We start from the raw sequence: 17036 nt of genomic DNA on the forward strand, positions 1-17036 counted from the left end.
TCTCATTCTGATAAATATGTGTCAAATAAAAGGTAACAATTTCATATAAATTGTTGTTGCTAACTTGGTCCCATAAAGAATCAATAAGGTAAATTTAGAAAAAGATTTTATTGATAGACAAATTTATGAATTAAGTATAGGAATTTAATATTAGCAGATGTGAAAAACAGGGACAATAGCCAGGTCTTTAAGGTTTTTTGGAATGCTAGCATGGTGGGAACCCTGTAGATATTAGCAAACTAATTGCTAATTGAATTATTGGAACCCTGGCATCTTAACCATAAACAGGAGCTTAATTACTTTATACTCCTTAGTATTCTATTTGAAATTTAGGTACACTTTAGCATCTCATTCTGATAAATATGTGCCAAATAAAAGATAACAATTTCATATAAACTGTTGTTGCTAACTTGGTCCCATAAAGAATCAATAAGGTAAATTTAGAAAAAGATTTTGTTGATAGACAAATTTATGAACTAAGTATAGGAGTTTAATATTAGCAGATGTGAAAAATAGTTTTATTCTTATCCTAAAATTCAAGAGATTCAACTGTGATGTGTTGTATATTAGTAATATGTGCTGTAAGACAGCATCCACTGAACAGAATCAATCTTGAATCTGTCAAACCTTCCATATCGTAGTCTGCAGTAACTTCTGCATCTTCACAAAGCAAAGTAGAACTTGTTGATGAAGGCAGCCCAATATTAACTCTCTCCAAACTTATTTCATCTTCTAAACTCTTAATCCAATCAGGGCTTTTCAAAGAAATGTTAGCGGTTTTCCCAAGAACCTGAATTTCAACCAGAAAGAATAATTCACATAATTTCTTAAAAAATCAAATCGAAACAACCCCTCCCAGACAAAAGTTCTTTATACTGTAATTAAGAATAAACACCATCATTGGAAAAATTAACCTAGAAATAAGAGCATCTGCAGAAGTGTGCTGATGATGTTGTAATCCAAATTCTGTCCCTTTTTTATTTGTATCGTGATATCCCTCACAAGCAGTGGAGTTTAATATGACATAATACAGGTAGTCCTCGACTTACGACCCAAAATTGAGCTCAAAATTTCTGTTGCTAAGTAAGACCGTTATTAAGTGAGTTTTGTCCCATTCTACGATCGTTTTGCCACAGTTGTCAAGTGAATCACTGCAGTTATTAAGTTAGTAACGCAGCTGTAAAGTGAATCTGGCTTCTGCATTGATTTTGCTTGTCAGACAGTCACAAAAGATGATCACATGACCCTGGGACACTGCAGCTGTCATAAAGTTGAGCTAGGTGCCAAGTGTCCCAATCTTGATCACGTGTCTATGGGGATGCTGAAATGGTTCTAAGTGTGAAAAATGGTCGTAAGTTACTTTTTTCAGTGCCGTTGTAACTTCAAACGGTCCCTAAACAAAAGGTTGTTAAGTGGAGGACTACCGCTACACATTTTGCTGAGGTTGAGATCATTGTGGCTAGCTGCAAAACAAAGTGGCTATACATGCAAACACATGTAAAAACAATTAGGGAAAATCCTAGAAACAACCACTCCAAGCCTTCCAGTTTATGATGCTTCTTCATTCCCGTGTCCTAATATACCACTAACTCAACAAGAAATGTGTAAATGTAAATACAGTCCATTTCACAATTAAGTTCCAAATTTCACAAATTATGCAAGAACGGTTTATCAAATATCTCTATACCTAATGAACAGAGAATGCTAAACTAAATTATAATATCACACACTCTGCTTGCACTATTATTTACATATGTAGAAATAGGATTAGAAATGATTGTTACCTCAATACCATTCAGATCCAGAACACTCAAAGCAGAGCTGCCTTCCAAAAATGTCACCCACATTTTATCTTCTACAAATCTGTAAAGTATACCAAATTTTAAACATGAATGACAAAACATACTGAAGAATACTACTCATCTATATGCTGTCTCTGTAGTTTCATTGTTTTTTTTCAATATTTCCATTGTCCAAACTGACTAGCATAATATGGCTACCTGGAACAAAACGTAGATGCAATAATATGTACAAAACTCACTACAAAGTAACAACAATATTTATAAAAGAGAATAAAGAGAACTCTTTTTGCCATTCCAATTTGGTTTGTCTAATACCAGAATACTGAATACATAGACACAGTTCTTAAGACAATATTATATATTTAACACACAATGGTAGCCTGGCTGACATACAAGACTAAGCCATAAAAAAGCTTCAAAATGTTTTGGCATAGGAGATGGTATCTAAATACGTTAAAAATATTATTTACAAATTTTGATAAGTTAAAGTAAAACATTGCCAAGCAGAAGTGCCAACATTGTTCAGTCTACTATTCCCATACCATTGGGATTGTTTCAATACTTCTTATCATATAATATTATACTACATCACTTCTGATAAATATCCAAGGTACGCTGGATATCCTCATATTTAAAAGCAATGCATTTTTATAGCAATACAAAGGTGTTTTCTATTGCAGGCATGGGCAGTATAAAAGGCCTGAAACAAATGAATATATATAAGGAACTCTAAAATGCGTACCTTCCATTTGTATTTTATATGTCTACTGAAGAAAATATACAGGTAGTCCTCAACCTGCAACCATAATTGACCCCAAAATTTATGTTGCTAAGTGAAACACTTGGTAAGGTGAATTTTGTCCCATTTTATGACCTTTCTTGCCACGGTTGTTAAAGTGAATCACTGCAACTGTTAAGTTAGCCACACGGTTGTTAAGTAAATCTGGCTTCCCCATTGATTTTGCTCGTCAGAAGTCATAAAAGGAGATCGCATGTCCCCAGGACCCTGCAACCGTCATAAATATGAACCACTTTCCAAGTAGTTGAATTCTGATCAAATGACCCTGGGAACGCTGCAACGGTTGTAAGTGTAAGTTGTAAGTCACTTTTTTCAGTGATGTTGTAACTTCAAATGGTCACTAAATAAACTGTTGTAAATTAAGGACTACCCGTAACTGTCTTATCACTAGTCTTATAGAAAAGACTACTCTGGGAAGCTACTCTGAAAATTGGAATAATTTTTCCTTCTGTCCTACCCAGGGCTTTTTTTTGTCATAGAACGCTCAGAACGGAGTTCCGGCACCTTTTTTGGATGGAACCTTGTAGGGTAGGCAAGGCGGGTTGTATGATGTGTGTGAGTTCCGGCACCTTTTTTTTTTTTTAGAAAAAAAGCACTGGTCCTACCATAATCTCCACAAAATATCGCAAACATGAAGATTTATCATTTTAACTTACTCTAAACAAAAGATTTTGAACATTTTAAGAAAAGTTGCAGTGTTTACAACTGAATTTGTTCTAACCTTATAAGTATAACTTCCCCATAAGTTGCAAATTTTTGAAGAAGTTCATCAATCAAATTGTCGTCAAAATAGTTATCTTCTAATGAAGATCCTTTAATGGAAATCATAATAGTGCCATCAGGAGGTCCCTGAACTGCAATTACTTCCTTGTAAACTTTGTGCCGCTCTTCTGCATCAACTTCAAAAATATCTATGTCCATCAGGGCAACAACAGGCCTGAAAAAATATCAATCAAAGTCATAAATTAATCCAAAGCTATGGATCATATTGGAATAGTTTTTGAAAGAAAGAGAAGCTATTATGAAAGGGTAAGTTCAAACCTATGGTCAGATGTTTTTAATTCTGCTCGTCCATAATATAGAAGACTTCCTGGATTCCATGTGTAAAGAAGTTTATTTTCATCGTCAAAATTGGAGTTCAAAAGATCCATGTCTTCCGCTAAAATAAAAAAATTGTGATATGTTCTACAGACAGATTATAGGACTACAAAGGGAAAAGTAAATCAGTGTGAAGGGAAATTCTCACTTCAGTTTTGTACTGAAACATACATTCTAAATATAATCTACAAGCACATCTTATAAATTAAAATCCTAGAAGCAGTGAATTGGAGTTTCAGTTCAGAGCTTTTTTCACAATGCCCTATTATTAGAAAGACTCTTTTAGAATATATTTAATGCATTTCTGGAGTTAAAATGTTTGTGTGTTCCCACATGAAAGTAAAACCAAAAATATCCATGAATCAGATATAATTATTTCTTATAATTCCAATACTTTGCATTTTTTGTAAAGAATATTTACAGAACTAATCCTTATCAGACTACTTTGTTTTGGCAATATTAAATTTCATTATCTGACCTGATCGGTCAAAAGGCCATTTTCGTCTTCTCCACAATATCCGATCTGTCCAAGCTGGTGTACGACATTTTTCACTGGTATCATAGTCATCCGAAAATAAATCATATTTGTACGTAGGAGCAAAAGCTACTTTTCCCTCAACAAAGCCTCTAAATATCTGTAGGAAGGAAACTAGAGCATTAGAAAAACTTTAATATTATACCAATATCTTACAAAGCTACAAAGCAAAACTTTTCCTTGCCATATAAAATTTATTTATGAAATTCTGAATATTATAAGTGGTATTAATACCTTAGCCACTACTGCTAGTAGACTAGGTAGAAAAAAACATCTCTTTACAACAGAAAAGAAAAAAATCCAAACATAAATGCTGTAGTCTTTATAAATGGCACATACTGTACATTTGAAAAAGTGACAAAAATATAATTATTAAAAATAGTCAAGATATGTTTTATAAACGTTGATGTTGACGATTTTTTATTCTTATGATCTCCATGTGTCTTCAAAGATGGAAAGATTGTGGCATTTTACAATTCTCAATTGTACTCTATAATAAACTAGATTCCACATTATCAGATGCCAGTATACTGAAATGCATTTCACTAGTCTTATTAAGTTAAAATACTGGTCTCTGTCAGTGTTAAGGTTGGCAGGATCTTAAAATAAGCTGTCCTTACCAAAGAATATGTATTCAGGATCAGCTGAAGTTTCCAACCAGGTAGTCTGAAGAAGGTATACATATCATTCATGTGCATAGCCTAGTATTAAGGTTATATGTATGATGAGTGATATAGCAACTTTCTCTTCACATCATAAAGGTTAGTCTGACTGAATTTATACACTGCTTGTCTCTACTATACCACTTCAAAGAAAGCCATCAAAAAGAGGTGTGTCTCTTTTTTTGCATAATGAATTTGCAGACTGAAAACTAAAGGGAAATTAGAATATTTAACTTATTTATCTGGCTGTTACCTATAAAGGCCTACACAGCATAGGACCTGGTTACTTGAGGGTTCACCTTGATTTAATCTTGCAGAGTTGGTGCATTTGAGGTTCCTTCAATTAAATAACCATCTATTAGAACCCTTGGAAGAATACATTCTCTGTAGCACTGTCTACCCATTGGAAATGGAGGTTCCTCCTGAGATCTGGATGGTCCACATTCTGCTGTTGTTCAGAATAACCAAGACAACCTGACCCTTCACCAAGGCCAGGGGTAGGCAACCTTGACTCTTTTATGACTCGTAGACTTCAACTCCCAGAATTCCTGAGCCAGCATGCCTGGCTCAGGAATTCTGGGAGTTGAAGTCCACGAGTCATAAAAGAGCTAAGGTTGCCTACCCCTGGCCAAGACCTTTGAGAAGGAAGAGGGAGGCCCCCTTGCCAAATTTGCTCTGGCTTCTTGTGCTTATTATCTTTATCTTTATTGATTTTATTGCATTTTTGGTTGTTGTGAACTACCCAGAATTGTTGGAAACTGTATTAGCATACAATTTTAATAAATTATTATCACCTAAGATATCCTATTTGCATATCGAGCAGAATGGTGATAGCAGAGATTGATGATTCTTTTAAAAGAATACAAGCAATGGAAATGATATTTTTCATTTCTTTTTTTATTATTCTTATTATTTCTTTATGTAGACAATTTATTTGCTTTGCTTTATTATTCCTATTAATTATCTCTGAATCATCCACTAAAAATGAAATGGAATTAAAGTTAAAGAGAAATTTATTTCATGGGATGTATTAGGGAACATGGTTTGAATTTTTTATTTGTACGCTTTTATTCTCTTCAGCCAAAAGAGAAATCTACAAATGTTCCAAGTCAATGGCTATTCTCTTTCTCTCAGTGGCTTCCGTAACTTTACGCTTCATTTTATTCCATAGCTTTACGCTTTGTTATGTACAGTATATCTCCATTTGTACTGCACATTTGGGCTGCATAATCATAATAGTCATTTTTGACCATCTTAGAATCAGAACAGAGCTGGAAGGGACCTTGGAGATCTTCTAATCCAGCCCCCTGCTGAAGCAGGACATCCTACCATTTCAGACAAGTGACTGTCTAGTCTCTTCTTAAAAACCTCCAGTGATCAAGCACCCACAAAACTGGAAGGCAAGCTGTTCCACTGGTTAATTGTCCTCACTGTTAGGAAGTTTCTCCTTAATTCCAGGTTGCTTCTCTCCTTGATTAGTTTCCATCCTTTGTTTTTTGTCTTGCCCTCTGGTGCTTTGGAAAATAAATTGACTCCCTCCTCTTTGTGGCAGCGTCTCAAATATTGGAATACTGCTATCATGCCCACCCCCCCAGTCCTTATTTTCTCTAGGCTACCCAAACCCAAATCCTGCAACCAATCTTCAAATGTTTTAGTCTCCAAACCTTTAATCATCTTAGTTGCTCTTCTTTGTACTTTTTACAAAGTCTTATTTGGATTCAGCTTCCATTGGCTGAATCCAATGGATACACTAAGCATCATTAAAGCAAGATTTAAGCAGAACAAATACATTCAAATGATATTTAATTTACCAATGCCACATGTACAAATACAATTTAGTTATGACCGGAGCTTACAGGATCTCTTGCAGATAAGATAAGAAATATCAAAAGGTCCATTAATATAAAAAAGAGGTTCCTAATGGCCCAACAGCAATGAAAAATAAAAAACCTTTATGGTAAAAAACAACAACAAAAAAACTAATCTTTTCAAGTTGTGCAAAATAAAAGGAGACTAGGCTAAGGTTTTCTCTGTTTCTGCAATAAAAAGAGGTTCTAGTGACTCAAATACGAACTGAAAACCTCCTATTTACAACACATACATATTACTCTGGGACAGAAAATAACTGATACAACCCATCGGACTAGTAATACTTATAAAAAGCCAGATAACTAACCAGCCTCTGATACTGAAGATTTTAACTTATGCATCACTCAACAGCTAGCAGCAAAGAGGAAAACCACATATCTTTAAAAGAAATGTGCAATGTTACCTGCCCTGCATTTTTTTGATTAACAAGTTGATCTCCTGCAATAAGAGCATCCCAATTCTGCTGCCGAATTAGTTCTTTTACTTCCTCATTAGGAAGATCGATACGGTAATTAAAATCACCACACCAAAATACATAGTCATGTGAAAACAGCATTCTCCCCTGAAACACAAGAAGAAATCAGTGCAGCCACTTTGAATTTGGGTACAATAAATATTTGTTATTAAATTACAGTACAGGTTTGTCCTTGACTTACAACAGTTCATTTATGATTTCAAAGTTACAACGGCACTGAAAAAAGTGACGTATGATTGTTTTTCACACTTACGACCGTTGTAGCATCCCCATGGTCATGTGATCAAAATTCAGATGCTTGCAACTGACTCATATTTATGATGGTTGCAGTGTCCCGGGGTCATGTGATCACCTTTTGTGACCTTCTGACAAGCAATTTGGGAAGCCAAATTCACTTAAGAACTGTTACTAAACAACTGCAGTGATTCACTTCACAAACGTGATCAAAAAATTTATAAAATGGGGCAAATTTTACTTAACAAGTGTCTCACTTAGCAACAGAAATTTTGGGCTCAATTGTGGTCGTAGTTTGAGGACTACTCGTGTATGCAATACTTGCATTCATAATCTTTTGTCAATCTCCATCTGAAAGAAGAAATACTTAGCTAATTTCACTTTTGCACCATCTCGTTACCGCCCCATCCATTTCAGTACATATTTCAGAGGCTTTTTTTGTTTATCTGCAACTGACAGCAGCCAGAATACAGGTAGAGAGTGTTGTTTCTGCCTCTACAATCGTTTATCAACCAAAGTTTATCACAGCATATAACTACAGGACTTCAGGAAAAAATCATAAATAATTATTTTCAATGAACTGATTTAGATAGTTATTCTATTTATCTTACTTAACCTGGCCCTGTAAGTCCAATTACAAGGCTAATTTATATTCACTTGTTAGATTGGCACATGTATATCACAACTATTCTTCTAAATGTTGGAGAGGTAGTCAAAAATGAATATTTTTTTTCATTTGTAGTAGTCACATGATAAATATATACCTCTTTTCACATGAAATCTTTGGGGAGATAAGTGCCCTCACTAATCAAAGACTTGAATGTTCCCCCAAAATAGGTTTACTGCTTTTATTTATGGGACCAAATTATAAGCTTAAAAATAAAAAAAACTTAATGCAACATTGGAAAACTCTAGGTAACATAACCATTGAGTTACCGATTAATAAGACGTATTATATTGGGAAAAATCACATATAAAATTAATGAGACATCAAAGACAGGAACCACAATTTTATTAAATTTGGATGAGTTTTATGATTTATCTCAATAGCAAAAAAGACCAAAACCTGGTTTTGCCAGTTGGGTTGGGTACGCTGAGGGGAGTGCTCACTGTTGGAGATGGTTGACAGGGTAAGATGCTCATCCTCGTATCGGCTGTCTCCTTAGTTTCAAGTATATATATAGCTTTTGAAATTTTAATTGTTTTTATATATATCTTTTTACTATCAGTAAGCTGCCCCCAGTTCGCTTATAAGTGAGATGACAGCATATACATTAATACACAAAATAGTAATAAATAATCTAGTATACTTTATATATATGGCACATTTTAAATGCATAGTATCTGTTCCTTTATTCTCACTGCAGCAGATTGCTTTTATGTTTTCCATATTTTTCCCTTTTTCTGCATAGATTTATGTTAATGTTGTTACTTGATATTGTTCATTAAAAACTAATAAAATTAAAAATTATTTTTACTTCCAACATATTTGATAGATCGCAGGAAGTAGTGCAGTTGTTAACAGAAATATTCTTGATAAGTATTTTATTAATTATTAAATGTTGATTATGGAATATCAATTCCTCTATTGAAACACACAGAAAAATACAGATGAAAATTAAATCTCTCTCTAGAATGTTTATGCACAAACCTGTTCATGCAACATTTATTGGGGACCTCTTAGACAAAATCTGAATTAGGGGATTTAATTTCACCTTACCATTGGGAAGCTCAATTTGCGACATATTTCCACAAAATCTTCATTTCTCTCTTTGACTTGTGACTGCCCTGCAGCAAAGTGACTGCATACAAAGCAAAGACTGGATGTATGAAACAACATTCGGATAGCTACTGCACCCTTATTACCAGTAGCTCCTCCCATACCAGTCTTTACAGTATCTACTGCGACGTCCCTAGAATGAAAATAAAAACAAGTTCAATTAGCTAGTCAAAATATGTAACTTTTCATTTTTTGTTCATGTTTTCAAAGCATGTAAGTCTTATCCCTGGCAAGTAATTGTAGTAACTGTCATAGGTGATCATATTCTATCATCACTGAGTATGTTCAATTGTCCTGCACCATGATATTCATATAATAGTATAGTGTTTTACCAAGACAAATATTTATTCTTACATCAGTTTCAATCTGGATTGGGAACATTTTGAAACCAAATATCAGATAGTATTTGAAGAGAAAATATTATGAGAAATAAATTTCTCCACTTTCTAAGTGAGCTCCCCCCTGCCTGAAAATAGCATATGTATTTGCTACAATATAGCAATGGACAGCAACTTAGAACAATTATAACTATAACCAACTTGATACTAGAGCAAAGTAACTTTTTCCCCTTAAAAAAAGAGAGCTTACAAGATTATTTTGCTATTATAACATAAAAAACATTTTAAGAATTAATTCGTTATAGCAGCAGTCCCCAACCTTTTGGCCATGAGGGACCAGTTTCGTGGAAGACTATTTTTCCTCAGATGGGAGGGGGGATGTACAACCTAGATCTCCCGTATGCTCAGTTTACAGTAGGGTTTGTGCTTCTGTGAGGATCTTATGCCTGATAATCTGAAGTGGAGCTGAGGTGATGATGGTAGCGCCAGCGAGCAGCTGCAAATACAGATGAAGTTTCACTTGCTCGCTCGTCTGCTGCTTACCTCCAGCTGTGTGGCCCAGTTGCTAACAAGTCATGGACCGGGACTGATCCTTGGCCCAGGGGTTGGGGATCCCTGCGTTATACGGTAGTATTTAAACCAAAACAGGTTATATTACAGAGCTTTCCCTTCAATTATGAAGGTTTTGAACCTTCTGTATCAAGTTGTTAGAAGACCCTCTGCCTGGATTTCTGATGCTAAAAACCCACCTTTGTACTCTACAGATATTCCAATCTTCCTTGCTGCTTTCTATGAATAAATGTTTGCTTAGTTGAATTCTATTATTTACTAACTTGTTACTCCCATTTCTTTCACTCAGTAAACGTTTTATCTTCCCGTTCCTATTTGGGGTTGTGGGAACATGCCAAAGGCTAAGCAGGCATGATCAGTCACAAACACTGTTTTGTCAGAATGATAACCAATGAAGTTCTTCACTGCCATCCAATTTAGTCACTCTGGACATTCTCTACCACCTTAATTCTGTACTGTGTTTTTATGGACAAGACAGATATATGCATTTTCTAGAGATTGCTAAAGAGCTAATGGAGGGTAAAAGGTGATGCAAAATGCTATGAATTTACTGTGATGCTGTGACTTTACTTGCCACACACCAGCTTCTTTTAAATGACAAATTTAAGAAATGTAAAAGGATTCTGAAATTAATCAGGAAACTCAAAATACCAGATCGCAATAAGTGTTTGTGTGGGGCATGGGTGGATAGGAAAAGAAGGCCAGGATTCATTCAATTAATGCACATCCTACCAATAGAAAAGCAGTGAGGACAAGGAAATCAAGTTAGAGCAAATCCAACTTGATGTCACAGCAAGGATTCTATGAGAGACATATAGTATAATCTCTATTTGATACTAGCAGATTCCTAACTGCTCTGACACACTCTAAAATGCCCTACTGAGTGTCTCCTGCCTCTCCATGTCTCTTTCTCTCTAGAGAGCTTTCTACAGTGCATTTTATACAGGAAAAAATATTTCCAAGCACATACAAAATAAAGGCATATAAAACTTTTTTCTCTTATAAGTTACTTTTGTAAGTATAAACACATAAAATTTGATTATTGTCACAAAAAATGACAATAGGATAGGAATGTTCATTATCTGTGGTTATAGTTATAAGCTGTTTCATGAAGGTTTTAATATGTAACTGAAATACACACACACACATCAATCAGAGTGATAAAATGATCTAAATCAGTGAGTTTTAACATGTCAGGATATTTACCTGATAAAAGGGGCATGCTGAGGTCTGATGAATACAAAGAGGCACACGCCCACCAGTTGTTCTGAAGCCAAGAGAACATATTTGTAATCTCTTGAGATCGTCTTCTGCAGTTCAGCAGCCCATAACTTCTGATTAGTTGTACTGCCAGTGTAGACAAAATAGCATTTTAGTTTTTATAGAACCTGTACATTTATTTTTTCTGAAAATAGTTAAATTGTTTTAAAAATAAAATAAAATTGAAAAGTAGGAACTTGTAGCAATACAGGTAGTCTGCGAATTTCAACAGTTCGTTTATTGAACAGTTCAAAGTTACAAGGACACTGAAACTGGGTGAGATCATCTGATAATTTTAAGTGAAGTGTCACCAGTATGCTGAGGATACCCAGCTATACATCTCAATCCCAGGCTGCTTGAGTGATGCCAGGGACATCCTGTCCCAGTGCCTGGAGGGTCTAGGGGCCTGGAAGAAATGTAACAAGCTTCAGTTCAACCCAAGCAAAACAGAGTAGCTTTGGGTGTTTGGATCTTTTATTGCTAGGAATGTTCTACCTTTAGTTCTGGATGAGGTGGCAGTACCTCAGACAGACTTGTTACAAAATCTGGGGGTACCTTTGGAATCACAGGTCTTGCTCAAGGAGCAGGTTGCAGCCATGGCTAGGAGGGCCTTTGCATACCTTTGAGTTTTCCACCAGTTATTTACTCTTTCCTGGACTGGAAGTTCTGCTCAAGGTCACTCATGTCCTTGTCACCTCCTGTTTGGACTACTACAATGCGTTCCACATAAAATTGCCCTTGAAGAGCATTTAAAAACTTCAACTGGTGCAGAATGCAGGAGCATGTGTGTGTAATGACACCAGTTATTTGGTGCATATAATATCACTACTTCATGCGCTGCATTGTTTGTCAGCATGTTACCTGCTGCAATTCAAGCTGCTAGTTGTCAACATTAAAGATCTCTATGACTTGGCACACAGTTACTTGAGGCACTGCCTTTCCTCAGTTGTTTGTACCTGTCCTATCTGGTCCATCAGGATAGGCATGCTTTGGGTCTTGCTAGCTAAAGAATGCTTGTTGGTAGGGCCAAATATTTTTTCCTTTTTCTTCCATAGTGATCACCCTATGGAACATTCTCTCTCCGGAGGCTAGGATGGTCCCAACACTGCTGACCTTTTGTAAGGCACTAAAGATCTGGTTTTATTCTTGGGCCTGGAGCCCTGAGTGTGTAAAAAGTGTGTAATCTCCTGCCTGCATGACCTCTGTCGACCATGTTGTTTTCCCTCTGCTGCTATATATTTTAATCTTTGTATTTAATTTTTGCATTTTTTATGTTATTGCTTTTATTCCACTTGTTCCTGTTCACCGCCCAGAGCAATTTGTTGAAACAGACAGCTTTACAAATTGGTTAAATAAGCAAATAAATAAACAAAAAGAAAGGGGGAGTGCCATCTTTGACTTTTGGCAATGCTTGGACAAGTCTGCAGTTTTCTCAGCAAGATTTCAGAAGTGACTTGCTATTGCTTTCTTAGTGACTGACCTAAGGTCACCCAGCAAGCTTTGTGCCTAAGACAGGACTAGATCTCTCAGTGTCCCAGTTTCTAGCCTGGTGGCTTAACCACTGCCCCAAACTGGCTCTCAATAAGAAAGCATACTCATGGTGAATTCATATTTGCTCTTTGTGTAGTAGCTATGTACATTCCATTTGTTTAAAAAGCAAGTTGTGATAGTTTTCAGGTAAGCATCCATACCAACTGTCCAGACCTTTTATAGGAAAAAAGCTGCAGAATATTGACAGCAAGGATTCAGAATAGGCAAGTTCTGTATCAGGGACAAGTATTAGCATTTGATTTTAGGTTCTGAATTATTCAAAATAGTTCTTTCATTTTTGAAAATATCTTACAGTGTGGCAGTTTAACTGAATATTTATAAAGCGGTGGCACCTACCTTGCACTCACAATGTTTCCTGCATTTAGCTCTACCATTTCTTCAAACCCTATGGCGAAGATGTCAATAGGTTTGCTCTTTCGGTCTGAAATTTAAGAGTGAAAATTATGGCAATTGCTTTAAAGAATAAAGATCCAAAGTGAATAAAAATAAAGTAATAATAATAATACAACTAGGATTACCCTGGAATTCACTGATGCAAGCTATCTTTGGTGCATCCAAAAGCCAGTCAGTCAGAGTCTGGTTTCTAAAGGCAATGCTTCGAAATTGCTTTCCACCGTTGACATTCCATGTTCCAACACAAATTCGAATTTTTTTTGGTTTTGAATATTTATAAAAGTTCTCACACATGCTCTTCAGTATTTTTGCTGATGCTATAAAACATTGTTTGCAGAGAAATATTTTATTTTGTAAGTAAATTTTCAAATTTCCAAGTCAGCAAGCCAGAAGCATTAAGCTTTAAAAATAAATGAACCAAAAAAAAAAAGCATTCAAAAGAGCAAGTAAACTTCTCAATTAAGGCTTTATCAATTTTTCAAGTGATAGTTTTACATAAACACAGTAATAGCTCAAAGAACTTCTGAAGCATGTTTTAAACTAGAAATTCTTTAAATCACGTTTAGCTATGTTTAAAAATCTCCATTATAATCCATTTCTACATTACATATCTATAAATCCTAATCCTGTTTTGAGCTTTATTAATCTACAATTATGTTAAATAGGTTATATTATTTGAGGGAAATAGAGAGGGAACATTTAATGTATTTACTTGAGCTATTATATGATTTTGTTTTTGGATGATTGATCACCTAACCACCACGGTGTGTCTTGAGCATTCTGTTGTAAAACTTAAAAAAAACCAATAAAATTTGTTTTTTTAAAAAAACTCCATTATATTAAATATCTGTGGTATGTTGCTTAACTTTTTGAAATTAGCAGATTCACCATTTATTTTATATAAACACAAAATAAGTTTGTTATTTGTTGTGACTGTATCTGACCATGTGTTTGGGTTCTCCTCACAGTGCTGTCTAAGAGCCACCAACAGATGGTTTAGTATTTGTTTCTTGAATTGTCTGCCTGGTGCTAAGAAGAGAAACTAAACTCACCTTTGATTCTCTTCTTCGTAACATACAGAATCTTAAAACAAATTCTAAGTAAGACAGTGATGGCCATTTGAGATGTAAAGCTCAACAAGCACTTATTTATCTTGCTTACAGCAAGTAGCACAATGTCAGCTGCTTTCAGTAACTAATGATTCAGCAGTATTTTTCTCATATCTTGCACTTTCTTGGTCTTAATGATGACCAAGGATGTCTTTATCACTTCAGTTCATAAGATGTTTTTACCATTTTGGTTGGATAAGCACGATGGAAGCACCATAGAATCCAAATTTATGTATTTCAAAATCTGACACTTGTCCTTAAAAGTGTTAATTGTAAAATATTCCCCAAGACAACCAGGTCTCATGACGTTATTGCTAAGAACCAAGTGTCATTCTTTAAACTGAGGATTGTCAATTCCATTTTTTTCATAACTGTAAAACCAAAGTTTATACTCTATCCACTCTACTTCCATTTTACTAGTGACAATGTTAAAATTAAGACTGAATATATCTGAAACTAATGAACCAGAAATAGTTCCGGTTATAAGAGTGCATAAAATACTCTGCATGCATTTTAAGAAAACAAAAATATCCAAAAATAATTTAACATTGATTATCATTCCATATATTGACAATTATGGGTGCTATACTCTACCTGATTGCAAAGTTTGCTCTGAAACTATGGATGCAATAAGAAAGGAAAGAAAATGAATTAAATGAACAGTTAGATGTTACCAAATTTTATTGGAAGGTTTCCAGGATACCTTACACAATGTTTAAAAGTTAGAAAAAATTACTATACAAACACAATTTCTAATCTTTTACAGAGTTTTGCACATAATATGTAATCTATATGTCATGTAACTCTAAAATACCTGCAAATTTAATTAACTAAACTTATTGACTTCCAGAACCAGAATGTAGACATTTATACTTTAAAGTACAAGTATAAATAGTTGTTATGTACAGGGAGTTGCAAACAGCAGTTAGATTTGCTGGAGAAATGGGATTTTTATATAGTCTATTCATACATACACTTGAGATATAATAAATGTGGGATTCCTTTATTTTCTGAGGTTCTCAAAAATAATCTAACCAAAGCATAGCCAATTATTTAAATAAATAATTTCTACAATAGTATGAATCAGTGTACTGAAAAATAGTGCATGAATTATAAAGCCATTCTCATACTTGTACAAAATGTTTGCAAGAAGAATTTATTTTGGTTTTGTCTTTTTTTTTCACACAATGCTCTTGCAAAAAGGATATTTTATTTCTTTAGATTTTGGTGCTGCCCAACTCTAAATTGACTTTGGGCAGCTTATCTTCCACATGAAGAAGTGAAACTTTGGATGCAACTAATTTTATTAGCAGCCATACATATTAAGAATCTAGAAATACATACCACGTAAACTGCTGGTGGTTAAGAGAGCCCGTGCTTTGTCTGCTAAATCACTATTTAGGGTATTGCCCAAGAGCAAAACATCAATAGCTTCCTGCTTTGAGCTATCAAAAAAGTTGTTTTGAATTGTTCTAGTCACAGAACGTGCACCATCCTTCAGCTTCCCAGCCTAGTAGGGAGGAAAATGTATAAATATTTTATAAGCAAATCTATATAAACTTGGCAAATACACATAATGTGGTTCTAAATCAATTTACAGTCTTCTATTAAATAGATTAGTTTTCATGGAGTATTAAACTCAGTTATTACAAATTTGCAAATCAATACATTTTATGCTGGGATAAGATCAAAGACAAATATAAAATACTTAGATAACCAAAAACTTATCTAAATGGGCGTGACAAAAATTACATAGAGTAGTCATGCACATCTTGCATTTATGAAAAGTAAAATACCCTTCTATTACTAAGCTATTTATTTAGCATATACTATAGAAACTATTCTTCTTAGTGGCAACTGGTTATTTTCAGACTTTTTCTTAGTAGGATTCTGCTTGCATTGGAGAAGAGAGGAAGGCAATGGTATCCCACTTTTTTCCCTCACGGTGATGTTATATCTTTATGTATTTAATCTCATTTTTTTACATTTACCCCACTTGTGTGAATTTGCTCCCCTCACTCCCGAGAGAACACTGCATGTTCTCTCAAACTATCTTTCATTTCACTCTTGCCCTTTTGCTTAGCTGAATAAAGATGGTTTATTTCAGGTTGCCTAAAGCTAAAGTGTGTTACATGCTACATGTTGTCAGAAGTGGTTTTGTTTGAATATATGGGCTTTTTGAAGAAGAAATAAATGTGTCCAATCAGAATGGACACCTTTAGTCTCACTATGGCACTGGTATTACAAAGTAATACTGCAGGATATTAGAAGAAGCAGGAAAAGAAATTTAGGATATATTTAACTGCAAGACGAGGAAGATATTAACAAAAATTGAAATGAACATTACATTGCACAAAAGAAAACCCATGTGCCACTTATAATACTTTGGTTTTCTTGGGAGGGGAAAAGTTCCACAGTTAAAGAAAGCCCTGAAGTGATTCCGCACCCCATATAAAAACATTGTTTCTGAACAGTCCTTTAATAATAAATAGGTAAATAATATATTTCAATTTGAGGCTCTAAAATTATCACTGAACTACAGTCGAAAGTGACAGGTGAGT

General features: G+C 34.7%; 1 protein-coding gene across 1 annotated transcript in view; it reads right to left on the bottom strand.

The window, feature by feature from the left end:
* SYNJ1 (synaptojanin 1) overlaps positions 1-17036 on the bottom strand; it is a 57544-nt gene that overhangs the window by 18956 nt on the left and 21552 nt on the right. Inside the window, exons 13-23 of the mRNA XM_015819487.1 lie at positions 15820-15985; positions 13492-13683; positions 13310-13394; positions 11369-11509; positions 9195-9387; positions 7169-7327; positions 4178-4334; positions 3643-3760; positions 3323-3538; positions 1785-1863; positions 628-790 (exon numbers count right to left, since the gene is read on the bottom strand). Coding sequence (XP_015674973.1) covers positions 628-790; positions 1785-1863; positions 3323-3538; positions 3643-3760; positions 4178-4334; positions 7169-7327; positions 9195-9387; positions 11369-11509; positions 13310-13394; positions 13492-13683; positions 15820-15985 — 1669 coding nt within the window. The remainder of the gene's footprint in view (positions 1-627; positions 791-1784; positions 1864-3322; positions 3539-3642; positions 3761-4177; positions 4335-7168; positions 7328-9194; positions 9388-11368; positions 11510-13309; positions 13395-13491; positions 13684-15819; positions 15986-17036) is intronic.

Source organism: Protobothrops mucrosquamatus, unplaced genomic scaffold (assembly GCF_001527695.2).
Source record: "Protobothrops mucrosquamatus isolate PMUCROS unplaced genomic scaffold, P.Mucros_1.0 scaffold_149, whole genome shotgun sequence".
Lineage (NCBI taxonomy): Eukaryota > Metazoa > Chordata > Lepidosauria > Squamata > Viperidae > Protobothrops > Protobothrops mucrosquamatus.